Source organism: Cariama cristata, unplaced genomic scaffold (assembly GCF_000690535.1).
Source record: "Cariama cristata isolate BGI_N322 unplaced genomic scaffold, ASM69053v1 Scaffold46292, whole genome shotgun sequence".
In the NCBI taxonomy this organism is placed as follows: Eukaryota; Metazoa; Chordata; class Aves; order Cariamiformes; family Cariamidae; genus Cariama; species Cariama cristata.
The window spans coordinates 1-13604 of record NW_009602947.1 but is presented as its reverse complement, the minus strand read 5'-3'; the positions used below and the strand labels follow the sequence as shown (position 1 = coordinate 13604).

The 13604-nt window shown below is 38.8% G+C and overlaps 2 protein-coding genes across 2 annotated transcripts; one reads left to right on the top strand and one right to left on the bottom strand.

Annotated features, from left to right (window-relative positions):
* Positions 1 to 561: 561 nt before the first annotated feature.
* WRAP73 (WD repeat containing, antisense to TP73) lies at positions 562 to 8396 on the top strand (the record flags this gene model as incomplete). The annotated part of the gene is made up of 9 exons (XM_009694955.1): positions 562 to 634; positions 1589 to 1692; positions 2557 to 2643; positions 3523 to 3657; positions 3749 to 3826; positions 5208 to 5313; positions 6287 to 6412; positions 7166 to 7357; positions 8263 to 8396. Coding segments are annotated over 9 exons (1011 nt in total), but the record flags the coding sequence as incomplete, so codon positions are not given.
* A 2090-nt stretch (positions 8397 to 10486) lies between these two features.
* LOC104156448 (tumor protein p63-regulated gene 1-like protein) lies at positions 10487 to 13456 on the bottom strand. The gene is made up of 4 exons (XM_009694954.1): positions 13327 to 13456; positions 12247 to 12445; positions 11467 to 11620; positions 10487 to 10708 (listed from the first exon to the last, which is right to left on the bottom strand). Exons 1-4 carry the CDS (start codon positions 13454 to 13456, stop codon positions 10514 to 10516), a joined length of 678 nt encoding a protein of 225 aa, XP_009693256.1. The 3' UTR covers positions 10487 to 10513.
* Between the last annotated feature and the right edge of the window lie 148 nt (positions 13457 to 13604).

The window sequence follows — 13604 nt, the reverse complement described above, 5'->3', positions numbered from 1 at the left end:
GTGTGTCTAAAAGTTGAAAAATACAGCTAAATTTTCATACTCAGGAGCCTTTTCCGAAGAGGTACAATGTTCTTACGTTGCTGTAACTTCTCGTCCATTCATAAATGCAAGAAACTTCTCCTCTGTCGTCCAGATTCTGTGATGAAACTGTTTTTCCAACTGAAAAGTGTCTATGTACGCTACATTGGCAATCATGTAGTTAGAGTCATGCTAATATCAGTAGCTTTAGTGTTAATGAAGAGCTTTTCTCCATATTCATGTTCTGCATCTTAATACCTAAGAGTATCTAGTATATCTAAGAGTATGCCATGTGCCTGTAACGTTAATTTGGAATAAGTAACCTTGCTAACTGAAAGGAGTTGGGAGAGAATTCCTCACAGTTACTTCTCAGGGCTTTGTGTTTGAGCTACACAGAATAACTGCAAAGTTCAGTATGCCTTCTGTAGTTAATTAATCTGCTTTGTGTTGCTGAATTAGGTTTATGGGTTTCTATTTACTTAATTTTTTTTTTAATCTACAAAAATAAGCGTATACTTCCTTGTCTCTTTCTCTTTGTGACAGCTGCGGATAACTGTGTGGTCCCTGTGTACAAAATCTGTATCTTACATCAAGTATCCCAAAGCTTGTCAGCAGGGTAAGTGTCACAAATCTGACACAGGAATGGAATTTTTTTAATATGGCAGGAAGGGAAAATGAATTTGTGTAATGATGAAACACATGTTTCAGAACAGGCTCTGACACCCTCCCCACTGAGGGGTTAGCTCACCCTCAGGGATGCATGTCTCTGAGATTGGTACCCGTGTGCGACCTGCTGCAAGTGCACCAAGATGTGCTCTGGGGTTGTCATATCCTCACTGTGAATGAAGGATTGCATCTGAGCTATGTGCCTATTCTTCAAATGTGCAGCTTTGTTGTGTTCGCCTTGGAAGGGTCCTTTAAGACATTAAATTAAGCTGGATGCATTGGTGATGAAAAACAGTAATCCATAGTGGCTTTTGTCATTCTCTTACACATGAAAAGATTTGAAAGGGAAGCTCGTGTCAGGCCTGTCTAGCCACATGGCTGTGGTTAGCAGTTTCCTGCCTGAGGCTTGTGTATAGCAATAGCCCATATATGACAAAGACAATTATATATTGCATATAAAATAAGAGTAGGTGGGGACCAATGCTTGGAAGTTGGTGGAGTACCAGTGGTTGGGGACCAAAGCCTAGAAGTTGGTGGAGTACCAATGGTTGCATAACTAACCCATTTAGCTAGACTAAATAAACTGTTTATTTGAAATCTGTGGGTTTTGTGTAACAACTGTCTGTCACTAATCAAACATGGTTTTTTTGAAGCATGCTGAATTTCTGCAATATCTGTGAAGCTGCATCCTTAGAAATGCTACATTCAAAGTTTAAGAACTGCCGACACAAGCAAATTAGTAATGCTATGCATTGCCTTGATTAATGCGACCTTCTGTGAAGATTTTTGCTTTTCTTTTTTACTTCTTCTTTGAATTGGGAGTAACTGCTTTTCCTTGAAGAATCACCAGCTATTCTGTCTGATTTTATCTTTTTTTTTTAAATTAACTTTTTCTCATTGGCAGGGATAGCTTTCGCCAAGGATGGCCGCTATATGGCAGTAGCAGAAAGACGTGACTGCAAGGACTTCATTAGCATCTTTGTATGCAGCGACTGGCAGCTACTAAGAGTAAGACGTGGCCTTGCCTTCCACTGCTGTTGCGTAGGCTACAAGCATATGTTGCACACTACTTTAGACTCAGTCACTTTGGTAGTCTGGTTTTAGACTTGCCAATGCACTTTCTATCCAGCATCTGTCTCCTTCCATAGCAGTATTCTGTTCAGGAGGCCAATATATACTACATGTGCATAAAGAATTTCTGATGGAATGCAGAAGTTCCACCTTTAAATTCTTGCGTGAGCTTAGTAACAATAAACTATGCTACATTGTTAATAATGAAAGTATCAAATGCTTGATAAAGTGATCATTTGGAACGTATAATATAAGTTGTCATATTTTCCATTTAACAAAGAGACTAGTCTGTGAAGGATGCACACGATCATGTCTTAGAGGACTGGATGGATCTGAGAAATTAAAACCCATTAAGAACTAGTCTGTACGTGGTGTCACCTCTGGTTCAGGAATTCTGAGTCTCGTTAGAAGCTGATAGCAAGATTTGGGAAATACCACTAAATGCTTGTCATGTTCCCAGGCTCTTCCCTAATGATCTTGTACTGGTCTTTCTGAGGCAAGGAATTAGTCTAACTAGATTTCTTGACTGATTCAATGTAACTACTTTTTTCTTAGGAAAAGCTGTTAGTTTTAAGGTATAGCAACTTTTTGCTTTATCTGTAAAGGGAAACCAAAGAAACAGTAAACACAGCATACTATTACAAAAGAAAATATTTCTGTTTCTATGCTAGCATACAAAAGGCTCTTTTGCATTTGTGGTAGCACTTAGTCCTCAGTTTTATCCTTCTATGTTAGGTCAAATGCAACAGTATTTGTTAGTATAATATCTCAAATGTTGGTTTTCTTATCTTTTGGGGGCAGCATTTTGACACTGAAACGCAAGATCTGTTTGGGATTGAATGGGCTCCTAATGGCTGTGTTCTGGCAGTGTGGGATACCTGTCTGGAGGTAGGAGGAAAAAGCAGATTATTTTCTTGGAGAGTTCAAGTTGGTTTGTAGCCGCCATGTATAAAGCAGTAACTAAAATAACCAGTGGTGGGGTGGTTTGTTTTTTTTTCCTTTTAAACATAACAAAAGCTGAACTGAAACCATTTTAAATATTATACTTGTATTGGTAATTGATGTCCTTACTAATGTATGCCAAACCGCTATGTAAATGACAGCAAATTATCTTATTAGCTTGCTTTCTAATTTGTATTGGAAAAAAATTGATTGTAAACATTGCAGAAGCCACTATTGAAATAATGAAAAAAATAATGAAAGACTTCTTCTGTAAGACTGTTCTACCACTTTACATTGCATTGCACAGTAATTTTACAGTTAAGTAAAAGTACTCGTCCAGAAAGTTAGCAAGGAATATAGAAATTGCTATCCTTTCTGCTCTGAGTAGGTGAACTTCTAGGCATAGAGAAGTGTCCTCCTGTGGCCATAAAGTTATGGGCAGCATGATCAAAACAAATAGCCCTGGAAACACGCAGGGTTGTAACGTCCCTAATCAGATGGCTTGCAGGTGCTGAAGAAGCATGGGAGTCTTCCCTGATGGCATCTGCTGCTGATGTTGTTGAAGAGTGTTGGGTTGGCTGGGCCATTGCTCAGGCCCAGTGGAGCATTTGTGCTGTTGCGGACAGGGTGGACATATTCTGTGCGTGCCAAAAGAGCCAAACTGGAAGCCTAGAGCCTCTTGTCTCAAGTCACAGATAAGAGACCATGCACTTTGTATTTAACTTGCTGGTTTTTAAGCAAGGAGAGTTTGGAAGGAATGGTTTCACCTGTCTATGGCTTTTAACAATATTGTTAGTCTTTAGAGTTAATCTATTTATGTTTCAGTATAAAATATTGCTGTACTCCCTTGATGGCAGACTACTATCCACGTATCGAGCTTATGAATGGTCACTAGGCGTAAAATCAATCACCTGGAGTCCCAGCAGTCAATTTTTGGCAATTGGCAGCTACGATGAAAAGGTATGAAATAGGTTTATTTTCTCTCTTTTATCTGAACCATTTGTAGAACTTGACCATAGCAGTTGTATCTTGCAATGCTTTCTTGAATTAGGTGCGTATCTTGAACCATGTAACTTGGAAGAAGATCACCGAGTTTGAGCATCCAGCAACCATTGCTAACACAAAGACTGTAAGTAGGATTCCAAAATCCATTGAATCATTAGCATCTCTTTGACGCTGCTATTTGTATCTGAAAGATGCTAGTAAATACGTTTCATTCTGGAAACCTTGCTTTTTCCCCCTCCTAATGTGTAAAAAGGGCTTGGGAAATTGCATGCAAAATCTGGGGATGTAAGAAAAATAGAGGAATCCTTTCAAGTTCGATGGAATATGTGCATATGGTGCTCTCAGCTTTAGCATTGATAGATTCTCAGATGACTTCTGTCATATGCGAGTGTATTTTGATGTAGATGGTGATTTCGTTACAGATTTGGGTATGCGGGTGATGGCAAACTGGGAAACTTAACAGGAGAGATTTGTCTCAGCTTTATACAATTCATGACTTTAAACAGCGTTGGAACTGGATTGTGATCAGATTTACATCTTGTATGTACGAGCTCATCCAGCTCACCTAAAGAGCATTTCCTGTAAACATCTGTCATCATTTATTTTTATCCTTGCATACATGTATACACAAGGCCCAACAGATTCTGGGTAGTTGGCAGCAAGCAGAGAGCTGTAGCTTTTGTTCCAAAAATCGCAAGCTGTTCTCATCCGTCAAGGTAAAAAGAACACACAGTGTAGTAGTGCTGCATGTCACTGCAGAGGAAGGACTAGTCTTGCGTCTGGACAGATATCCTGTAAGAGTTTACATGTGTAGACTCTAAGTCTGCAATATTCACATGACTCTGCGGATGCCTCTTAACCAGAAGCAAGGCATGATCCATTAAATGCACCTCAGCAAAACTTCTCATGACTGAAAAATGCCTTTACTTCCAGTTAGGTGTAAAATATGTAATGGAAAACAAATGGAAATAGCTCTGTTAATCTCGATTACACAGACAGGAATGCAGTTGGTGAGTTTTATCCTGGTGTTTGCATTTGGGAATAATATGTTGTAGGCACACTATTAAAATATTTTTGCTATTTCCTTCTGCAGTGTTGCCCTTTGCTTGCATTTATTTATGATAGTATCTGATTAAAGATTCTTTGTTGCAAAAAATGAAATCTGTGTTCCCATTGTAATGAAGATGATTTATTGTACTGCCAGATCTAGCTCTCAGGAATAACGAATGAGGTGTACTCTGGCAGACTCATTCTTTGCAGACTTCAAGGTTCATTTATTTGTCACAGGAGCATTTTCCTAATCATGGTTCCAAATAGCAAATGCTTCACTGAGAATGCTGGATTTGATGTTTGCCTACTGAAGCCCTTTTCTCCATTGATGAACTTGGGGACGCTTAGATATGATACACTTGAAAATGAGTTAGTGGGATGTAGATGATTTGGTAATAGCCCATGTTCAAAATCTCCAAGGCCCTTCTGTAGAACTCTCACTTGTTTCTTTGTAGATTGTGTATAAAGAAGTGGAGAAATCCCCATCTACTGAAACAGAGAGACTTTCTTTCCCTCCAACAAGAGCATTGGCTAGTTCTCTCTTCAGCACACAAAGTAAATGTAAGCCAAAGTTTACTAAAATGAGACACTTGAGTTTGCTGTGTGAAGTCTTGCTATAAATAAACATTATAGGTGAACTCTGCCTCTTTGATACTGGAATGGATCCTCTGGATGCTCAAGGCTCCCAAATTAACTGAAGAACTCCAAGGGCAGTAAGCACCCTGCTAGAGGGGATGCTGTCTGCATGGTGGTGTGAAGGCAGGTTAAAGACTGATGGGATATTGTAGACAAGAACTGTAATTGCTTGGGTGTAGAAATAGCAGCCAGATCTCAGTCTTGGAGTTGCTTGCAAAAGTTGCCTTAACATTGTGTGGATTTTTTTTCTGTTTTGTTTAATCTATGCAATGTTATTTCATGACTTAAGTTTAACTGTGGCAGATAATTGCTAGAATCGGATGAACTATTGCAATTAAGAATCTTATCAAAGTGTGTGGCAGTTCCAATAATTTTTTAAAATATTTAATCAGAAGATGTTACAGTCTTGTTGTCTGTTTTAGGATAGTAATTAATCCCTTAGGTATGAGGTTATGTAAAAAAGCAAAACATGAAAATGGCCATTTGGCTTTTGTGTAAGAAGCTGTAGTTGCAGCAATGCTTTAAACTTGCCTCCAGACAACAGGCTTTGAAATATTAAAGAGATGGCAGACAATGTATGATTAGTACTTTTGTTTTCTGTTTTTTTGGTGTGGTTTTTTTTTTACTGTCTCATTGTTTGTGGTACTGTAAATCACCTTTGTTTCCATCAGTGTTCGTTTCAAATAATAGCTAAAAGGTAGCGTAAAATTTGATCTCTCCTTTTTTTCATAGTTTAATCTCAGAGTTGCCAGGATTTCCAGCGTTTCTTTTTCTGTAGAAGGGCAAGAATAGTAAGCTGCTTACACTAAGATGCAATATCTTAAAACAATTGAAGTTTTTGATTGGAATGTCTTGGAGAAGAGTAAAATAAAGTCCTATCACTTATTTCAAATTCCAGATGACATTTCCCAGGTGCCAGTTTCTTTACACTATATCAAACCAGTTGCTGACAGGGCGAATCCCAAAATGGGAATTGGGATGTTGGCATTCAGTCCAGATAACTGTTTCCTGGCAACCAAAAACGGTAAGTTCCTACTGCCCTATATTAAAGGGGAAACCTACTCATTGTATATGGTGTGTTTTCATAAAAGAAACGAGGACAATATTTGGTCAGTTATTTTGTACCATGAGAAGACTCACGGCCCTGTTTAAAATCAGCTCTGATGTGTACACACAGAACGATGGAGGAAATTCAACCTATCTCCTCTAGCGTACGTAAAGTATCGTGAGCTGCCAGAACCGCTTATCAGTGTGTTAACTCGGTCTTGGCTTTGTATTTAATGAAAATAGTATGCTTTTTATATTTCTTCAAATGTATGTGAGCTTACTATATTAGAAGATGAAATACACAAAGCTTTCCTCCTCCATTTACAGCAAGTGTCTCTTGAAAGGCAGAATTCTTTTGATAACCTCAAATAGTTAAAATCATGAAATTAATGTTTAATCTTTCCCTTTGGTCCTGAAGGGCTGTTTATGTCTGGATGCAAAAGCTGTAGTTCTGACACAAAACCCATTAACAGCAGCATCACTGTGAATAATTTGATAAAAGCCAGTGAAGGACTGGAAGACAAACTAAGTCACTTTTTTATCCTTTTTGCAATATTTCCAAGGCAAAATTGAAGGCACTGCTAGGCAAAAGTAATGATGTTAAACCTGTGGTGCGCCTAAATGGTTTGTGTTGTGTTAGACCTCAATTAATGCTTGTTTGTTTCAAAAAAAAAAAAAAAGTGTCATCTTTTTATCCTTCAGGTATTTACATGATTACCTCTTCTGACAGATAACATTCCTAACGCTGTCTGGATCTGGGACATTCAAAAGCTGAAACTGTTTGTAGTCTTAGAGCAGCTGTGTGCGATCCAGTCTTTCCAGTGGGATCCACGACAACCTCGACTTGCTGTATGTACAGGAAATAGCAAAGTCTACTTGTGGTCCCCAGCTGGCTGTGTGTCAGTGCAGGTTCCAACAGAAGGTAAGGCTGCCTGCAACAACTTCCCCAAGCCATCATCAGCTTCTTGTTTACAAAGTATTTTTCCACTTAGAAATTGGTCCGAGTGTGGCTCAGATGTTTTTAAAAAGCTCCAAGAACACAGGTGTTTCTCTCTTCAAAAAAGAGGAGCTCATAATGAGACACAGCAAACATGATAAAATACATCAAGGACAGAGCACAGGGACTAACAATGATTTAATTAATTGTTGCTTTTAATTGTATGGTATGTTGAATTCTTTCTCAAGATTTATATCAGTTTATTTACATAGAAACTGTAGTTGCGCAGAAGGCAGAGTGTTGATATAAAGACTGAAACACCCATGATGGTTTTGGGCATTCTGAAAAGAACTAAACTACAAAACCCTAATGGGGAAAAATGCGCATGGTAAATCTGATGTGGAAAGATAGAAGAACACACAGGAGCCTGAACTCTAAGTCAGCCTGTGTGATGAGAAGTTTTATGGTTTGCCGTAACTGATACAAGGCCATTAGCTAGATCCCATAAATGCCTTTCTGTGTATTAAACAGAAAAGAAATTACAAAGATTCAACTTTTTCCTCTCTACGCAAGGAGTGGCAATAGCATCAGTGTATGCAGCTCTACACCAGTGAACAATCTTGTGGCATGTATTTGCATTAAAATTACAAGTCTACAAATTCTGTGCTTGTATATGGAGTACAAAGTACCCGTAGGTTTGGGGGAAAGACTCAGTAATGCAGCTTATATTGGCTCTACTGTAGCAGTAACAAAACTGAACACCCTCTTAAGGTTTCTGAGGTGGGGAGGGTATTTTTTGCAATGTGTGTGTCTTATTCCAGCTACCTTTTCCTAGAGTAAGAGGATGGACTGTCAGCTTCTTGCTGACAAACTCTGATCTGTTTCTGCAGGTGACTTCCAGATTGTGTCTCTGTCCTGGCATTCTAGTGGAGACTCCATGGTGCTTCTGAGTAAGGACAACTTTTGTGTGTGTTATTTAGAAAGAGAAGAGGTAAAATAATAAGCATTTGCATTAAAAATGCTCACAAGCTTGAGGAAGAGTGAGGAAAGGGGTCAAACTCTGTTGTCCAGTCTGAAGTTTTTGTATTTATAAATTATTTATTTGAAGGAGCATACCTGAACTCCAGTGTGTAAAGTACTGTGATTGCATTTGAATGAAGTGATGTAGCAACTAAAGTATAGAGAATGAAGTCTGGATCTTAGGAAAACTTCAGTATTGATGTAGTTGAATTTTCTCTTGAACTTTGTCAACTATGAAACTTCATTTTCTAAAACTGTAGCTGTGTGTATATAATGTATAGCTGTTATTTAAATTTTATAACTTCCAATAAATATTTTGATAGTTACAAACTTGGTCTGACTCTAACTATAAACCTGCACTTCTCCATTCTAAAGTCTGTTTTATCAGTGATGTGATTATGTAGCTATTTTTCCCAGCACAAGCAAACAGTTATTTGCACACAACAGTGTACAGCTTATATCTAGACTTGTAAGACAACAGATTTTTCTGGTGTGTTAGAATTAAATATTGTAGCAGAAGTAGATCTATCAGTAAGACACTTTCTAGCCAATCAATTACTGTTAAAGCAAAACAAGTTCTTTGTTCAGAAAGCTAATTAAGTCATCTGTAATAACATCTTAGTCTGGAAAAGCAAAGTTAACAGCTGACAGTAACTGTGCCTGGTCTACCATAGATTTATTATACTGAACCTTTACAAGGAGGACCAGAACTGATACTTTAGAATGATGTATTACGGACACCAGAATGGGAGCTTTTGACCTATCTATCTAGTGCCAAATTGGAGTGGACGGGTCAGCAGGGGAAGAGCAGCTGGACTCCACAAATGAAGAGCAAAGAAAAAATTGAGTTGAAATTTAACTTTACTGCAAGATTAATGAAAATTAAATAGGTATCTTACAAAATGCACTGAGAGGGGCATGCAACTTGTTGCATTCCATCACAACTTCAGCTTTACATAAACTTCATAAACACACATCTACTTTAAGTTCAAAAAAGCACCACTGCAGCACAGCAGTCATTCAGCATTGTAGTTGCACAGATAAATGTTCTGATAAAACAGCATGTATAGAAGGTCATACAGAATGAAAAAGCTTCTTAGAGCAACCTCATGAGCAATTTCATTTGTAGTGTCTTACGCTGCTTCTGAATTTCATTACTGGACATTTGTATGAGGTTAAGTGCAAGAACAAATAAATCAAGATTGACATATACTGCTTAGTTTTATCTGTCTCCATTAAAAAGTCCTGCACTGCTGCTGTCCCAAACTAGAATAGATTTAAAAAAAATTGCTGAGAATATAATCAAAATAGAATTTCTTTTCAGTTTTATAAATAATAGCTTTGAAGGCAAATGTGTTTGTGAGGCTTTTGGTGATATTCTCTCAAAAGAGTCTTCTAAGGCTGCAGCAAGAAAACATACATAAGAAACTAGGAAGTTAGACTCAGTTCTTAGAGGGAGGTATTTTTACAAAAAGCTAATAAATGCATATTCAGCCATATACTTCAGTTTACAAAGTAGTAGTTCATGTACACTGCGTCCGAGCAGACCTAACAGTACAGCTTTAACAAAATTTGCTGACTTTTGCTGAAGAATGACTGACAACAGATTTCAAAATTCTTAACAGGCATTAATCAAAATGCTAAGATTACTGTAATTGTGAACACTAATACCTCTTTAAACAATACAAATCAATCCCAAGCACGCTACATGATTTAACACCGTATCTAGGGATACAACTGGAAAACAGCATGAACATTTCTACTGCATCTTGGATATTTGTGTGGAGTGTTTGTGGCAGATGCCAATCGCACTTAATTAACCGGGAAGAACATGTAGTCAGAAATGGAAAACACCACTGCTTGCTAGCCCTGTATAAGAACCAGTAAGAACTGTAAATTAGATGCAAAATACAAGAATGACACTACCTTGTGTCTGTTTCAGATTAATCTGACCTGACCACAACAACCAGGGCCTCCCATGAACCGTTAGATCTACACCCACCCCCTTTCATTCCCCTAATGTTTTCACTTTGATTATTGAGTATTCTGCCACACAGCGTGCTCTCCCCAGGAGACCAACAGCGAGTCACTTCCCCTTGAAAAAATTAAATGCAATGAATTTTAAAATCCAATTTTGCCTCTTGTCATGGAGTAGCCAAGTTTGGCCTCATTGTTGATGAAGGACATCAATCCCAGGTAGGTCTCGATCAGAAGAGGACGCTCCAGCACTAGCACACCATTAGCCCTTCCCGGCAACGGAGACTCCTTATGGGCTTTCTTCACAGCTTGAATTAGCTGAGTTTTAAAGTTTTCCAACTGAAAGAAAAAAATTACCTTGATTTTCCATTTTTTTTTTTAAATGGTTATGTAAACAGCTGCTGATGTTGAATTTAAAAGATTAACACTAAAGCTGTAGTTATCAGGGATCTCACATGCCATGATAAACTTTATGTTCTGACATTTAACCTTAATACAGTCAACTTCATTCCAGGACACTGTTTACATGTAACTTAAACACATGGGCTAGATGTGTAAAGATGTATCAGTAACTAATATTGTTTACTTCTGACTAGTTCTCCTGCCCTTATCACTGATGTGTTGAACTTAAATTACCATAGTGTTCTGTTTTTAAGGAAGCCTTCAGAGGAAAGCAACTATTGAAAGAAAAACTGAGAACCACCAAAGTGAAAGTTTACAGTTAGGAATTAAACTATTTGTTTACTTAGCTGGCAGTCCTAGAAGAAAAGTCAGGCATTGGCCTGTCGGGTAAGTAAGGGTAGGAATAGCACCAAGATCCATTTTCTTCTGGGTTTTACAGCACTCCCTGCTTCTGGAAGTTTCAGCCTCCTCCTTGTATAAACCATTTATGGGGAGCTGGCAAAAACTGACAGCTGGGCTGCCCTGCAAGTCAAAATCTGGAGAATGGGGAAATGCAGCTTCCAGCTTTAAGTTCTGTCTCTGTGATTTAACAGCTTCGATTTGATGTAACTGCTGTATCTTTTTGAAATAATCTAAGTCTTATGCAGCCTATGAGATCAGCAAGCTGTCTAGAAGAGGAGAGGTGATGTCCTTACTAGGCAAAGGGATGCAATCTTCTCATCAGCATCTGCCATTGGGTGTTCGGTGAAGGTGACGTATGGGATGTTTGTGGACCACGGGTTCCACCTGTTTATGAAGGAGGCGCGCCTTTGCTTGTCCCACTGAATTCGAATCCCAATACCTTCTCGCCTGATATTGAAGACAGCAGAATTAATATGGTAAGACTTCTGAGTCTTTGAGGCAAGTTTAATTAGAAACATACTGTCTGAAAAAGACCTACTTAAAAGTGGAATCTGAAATATAAGTTTGATAGTAAGTTTTTCCTCTAGAACAGCAATAGAAGAATTCAGCCCCTGAAATATGCAAAGGTACGTTCTTAGAAGCTGAGTGCAAAAAGGTGAAGCTCATTAGACACCTAGGACACAAGGCCTGAACTGTATTGCCTGTGATAGCCTGCATTTACGTATGACCTGACATTTACATGCGGCTTTCTAGTAATGCTAAGGTGGTACTACTACTGCTACTACTCCCTGCATTACATAATGCCAATGAACTTCTGCTCCCAAATCTATTCATTTTATCTTGAAAGTCCTTGAGCAACTCGCTTTTAATGTAACTACTAACTGTCCCAGCAAAAGGGCAGCTACTCTGAGGTCTTCTAATGAAGCTTCAGTAATTGTTTGCACAGTCACATGAGGAAAAGGAAGAATTCTCAAACTTGTCCAATGGTCAGTGACAAAGGTTGACAGCTCAAACTATTTACAAGAACAACGCAAGAGTTACAATAACATTACAGTATTACTATGTCAACTTACTTGTTCAGGGATTTAGGTGGGAACTCAAACTCTCCTACAGAGATGGTATCAACTGCACTGAGGGAAATCCTCGTCACGTGCTGGCACTGCAGGCTGATGAAGTTGTATTTGCAGATCAGGAGGGACCAATCCGTGATAAGAACGAGACGCTCCTTCTCGTTGTTCCAGTGATCAATTCTGGTAAGGTAACACGACTGAGCTTCAGCAGTTTTGATTACTGGCTAGAAACACTTAGCATCTTGATGGATAGAAGAGTCGCTAAGGAGAAGAAATCTGAAGCCTTAGTAATGCTGTATTTTCAATTATGGCCTTTGCTTTGAGTCAGCAAGTCTCATAAGAGGTTGAATGTCGCAATGTAGTCATGTTGCAATATAGGAAAATATAAGAAAATCAGAATAAGTCTGAAGATTTTGAGAGAGGGCTCTAGTGTTATCTCCAGCTATTTGAGACCAAATGCAGATATGTCTCTCAACAACTCTTCCAATAGGTGTTTAATACCATGCCATCAGTGTGTTGTCACATTTGCTGAATTGTTAACTGCATTCGTGCATGTTCAGGGGAGAGAAATAGTTTTCTTTAACTGTGTGGTCTGATTTAGTATTTTCCTCTGTAAGAACAGTCTGTACATTCAAAAACTTGTCGGGTTCTTCAAATTTCATGAATAAAAGATCTTACCTTTCCCTGAGTGTTTTGCCAGACTACATTGCTGAGCTATCATCACAGCTATACTATTTGATCCGTAGGGCAACCTAAGAGTAGGTCATATTTTCACTCTAAGGGTAATGAGCTCAGCTTTTAAAGTAGCACCTTTGAAATCTGCTACAGCTTATTTTTAGTGTTACCGATTTAATTGTCTTTCCTTACAAAAATTGAAAATCACCTATTGTTTCAACAGGAAGACTGATGTAAAGCTGATGAGCCCAAAGCTATCCTCATTGTGGAAAGGTAAGTGCAAAGAGTGGCACCAGGCGATGGGCCAGAACATTTCTGTGTGCCGTGAACCTTCCTCTCTGCCCCTCCCTTGCCAGTTCCACTTGCGCCACGGTGAAAGGACCAAAACCGCCCCTGCCTTCTGCTCACCCCGAGGAGTGCTCGGGCCTTGCAGATCTGGGCAAGCGTTGTTCGGAAGCAGTAGGCGTACTGAGCTTGGGCTTTGCTCCCGTCCCCTCGTCCAGATACGCTCCAAATTGTCAGCTTCCCTTTTGTTCATTGGTGAATTACAGGGCTAATGGCCTGTACCTCGGTGCACAGGCATGGCTTTTGATGTAGTTCAGTAAAGCTACGTTAGTGTACGCGTGAACTCTATTGTACTGGATCTCATAATGAGTTAACTTATAGAATCATAGAATCATAGAATC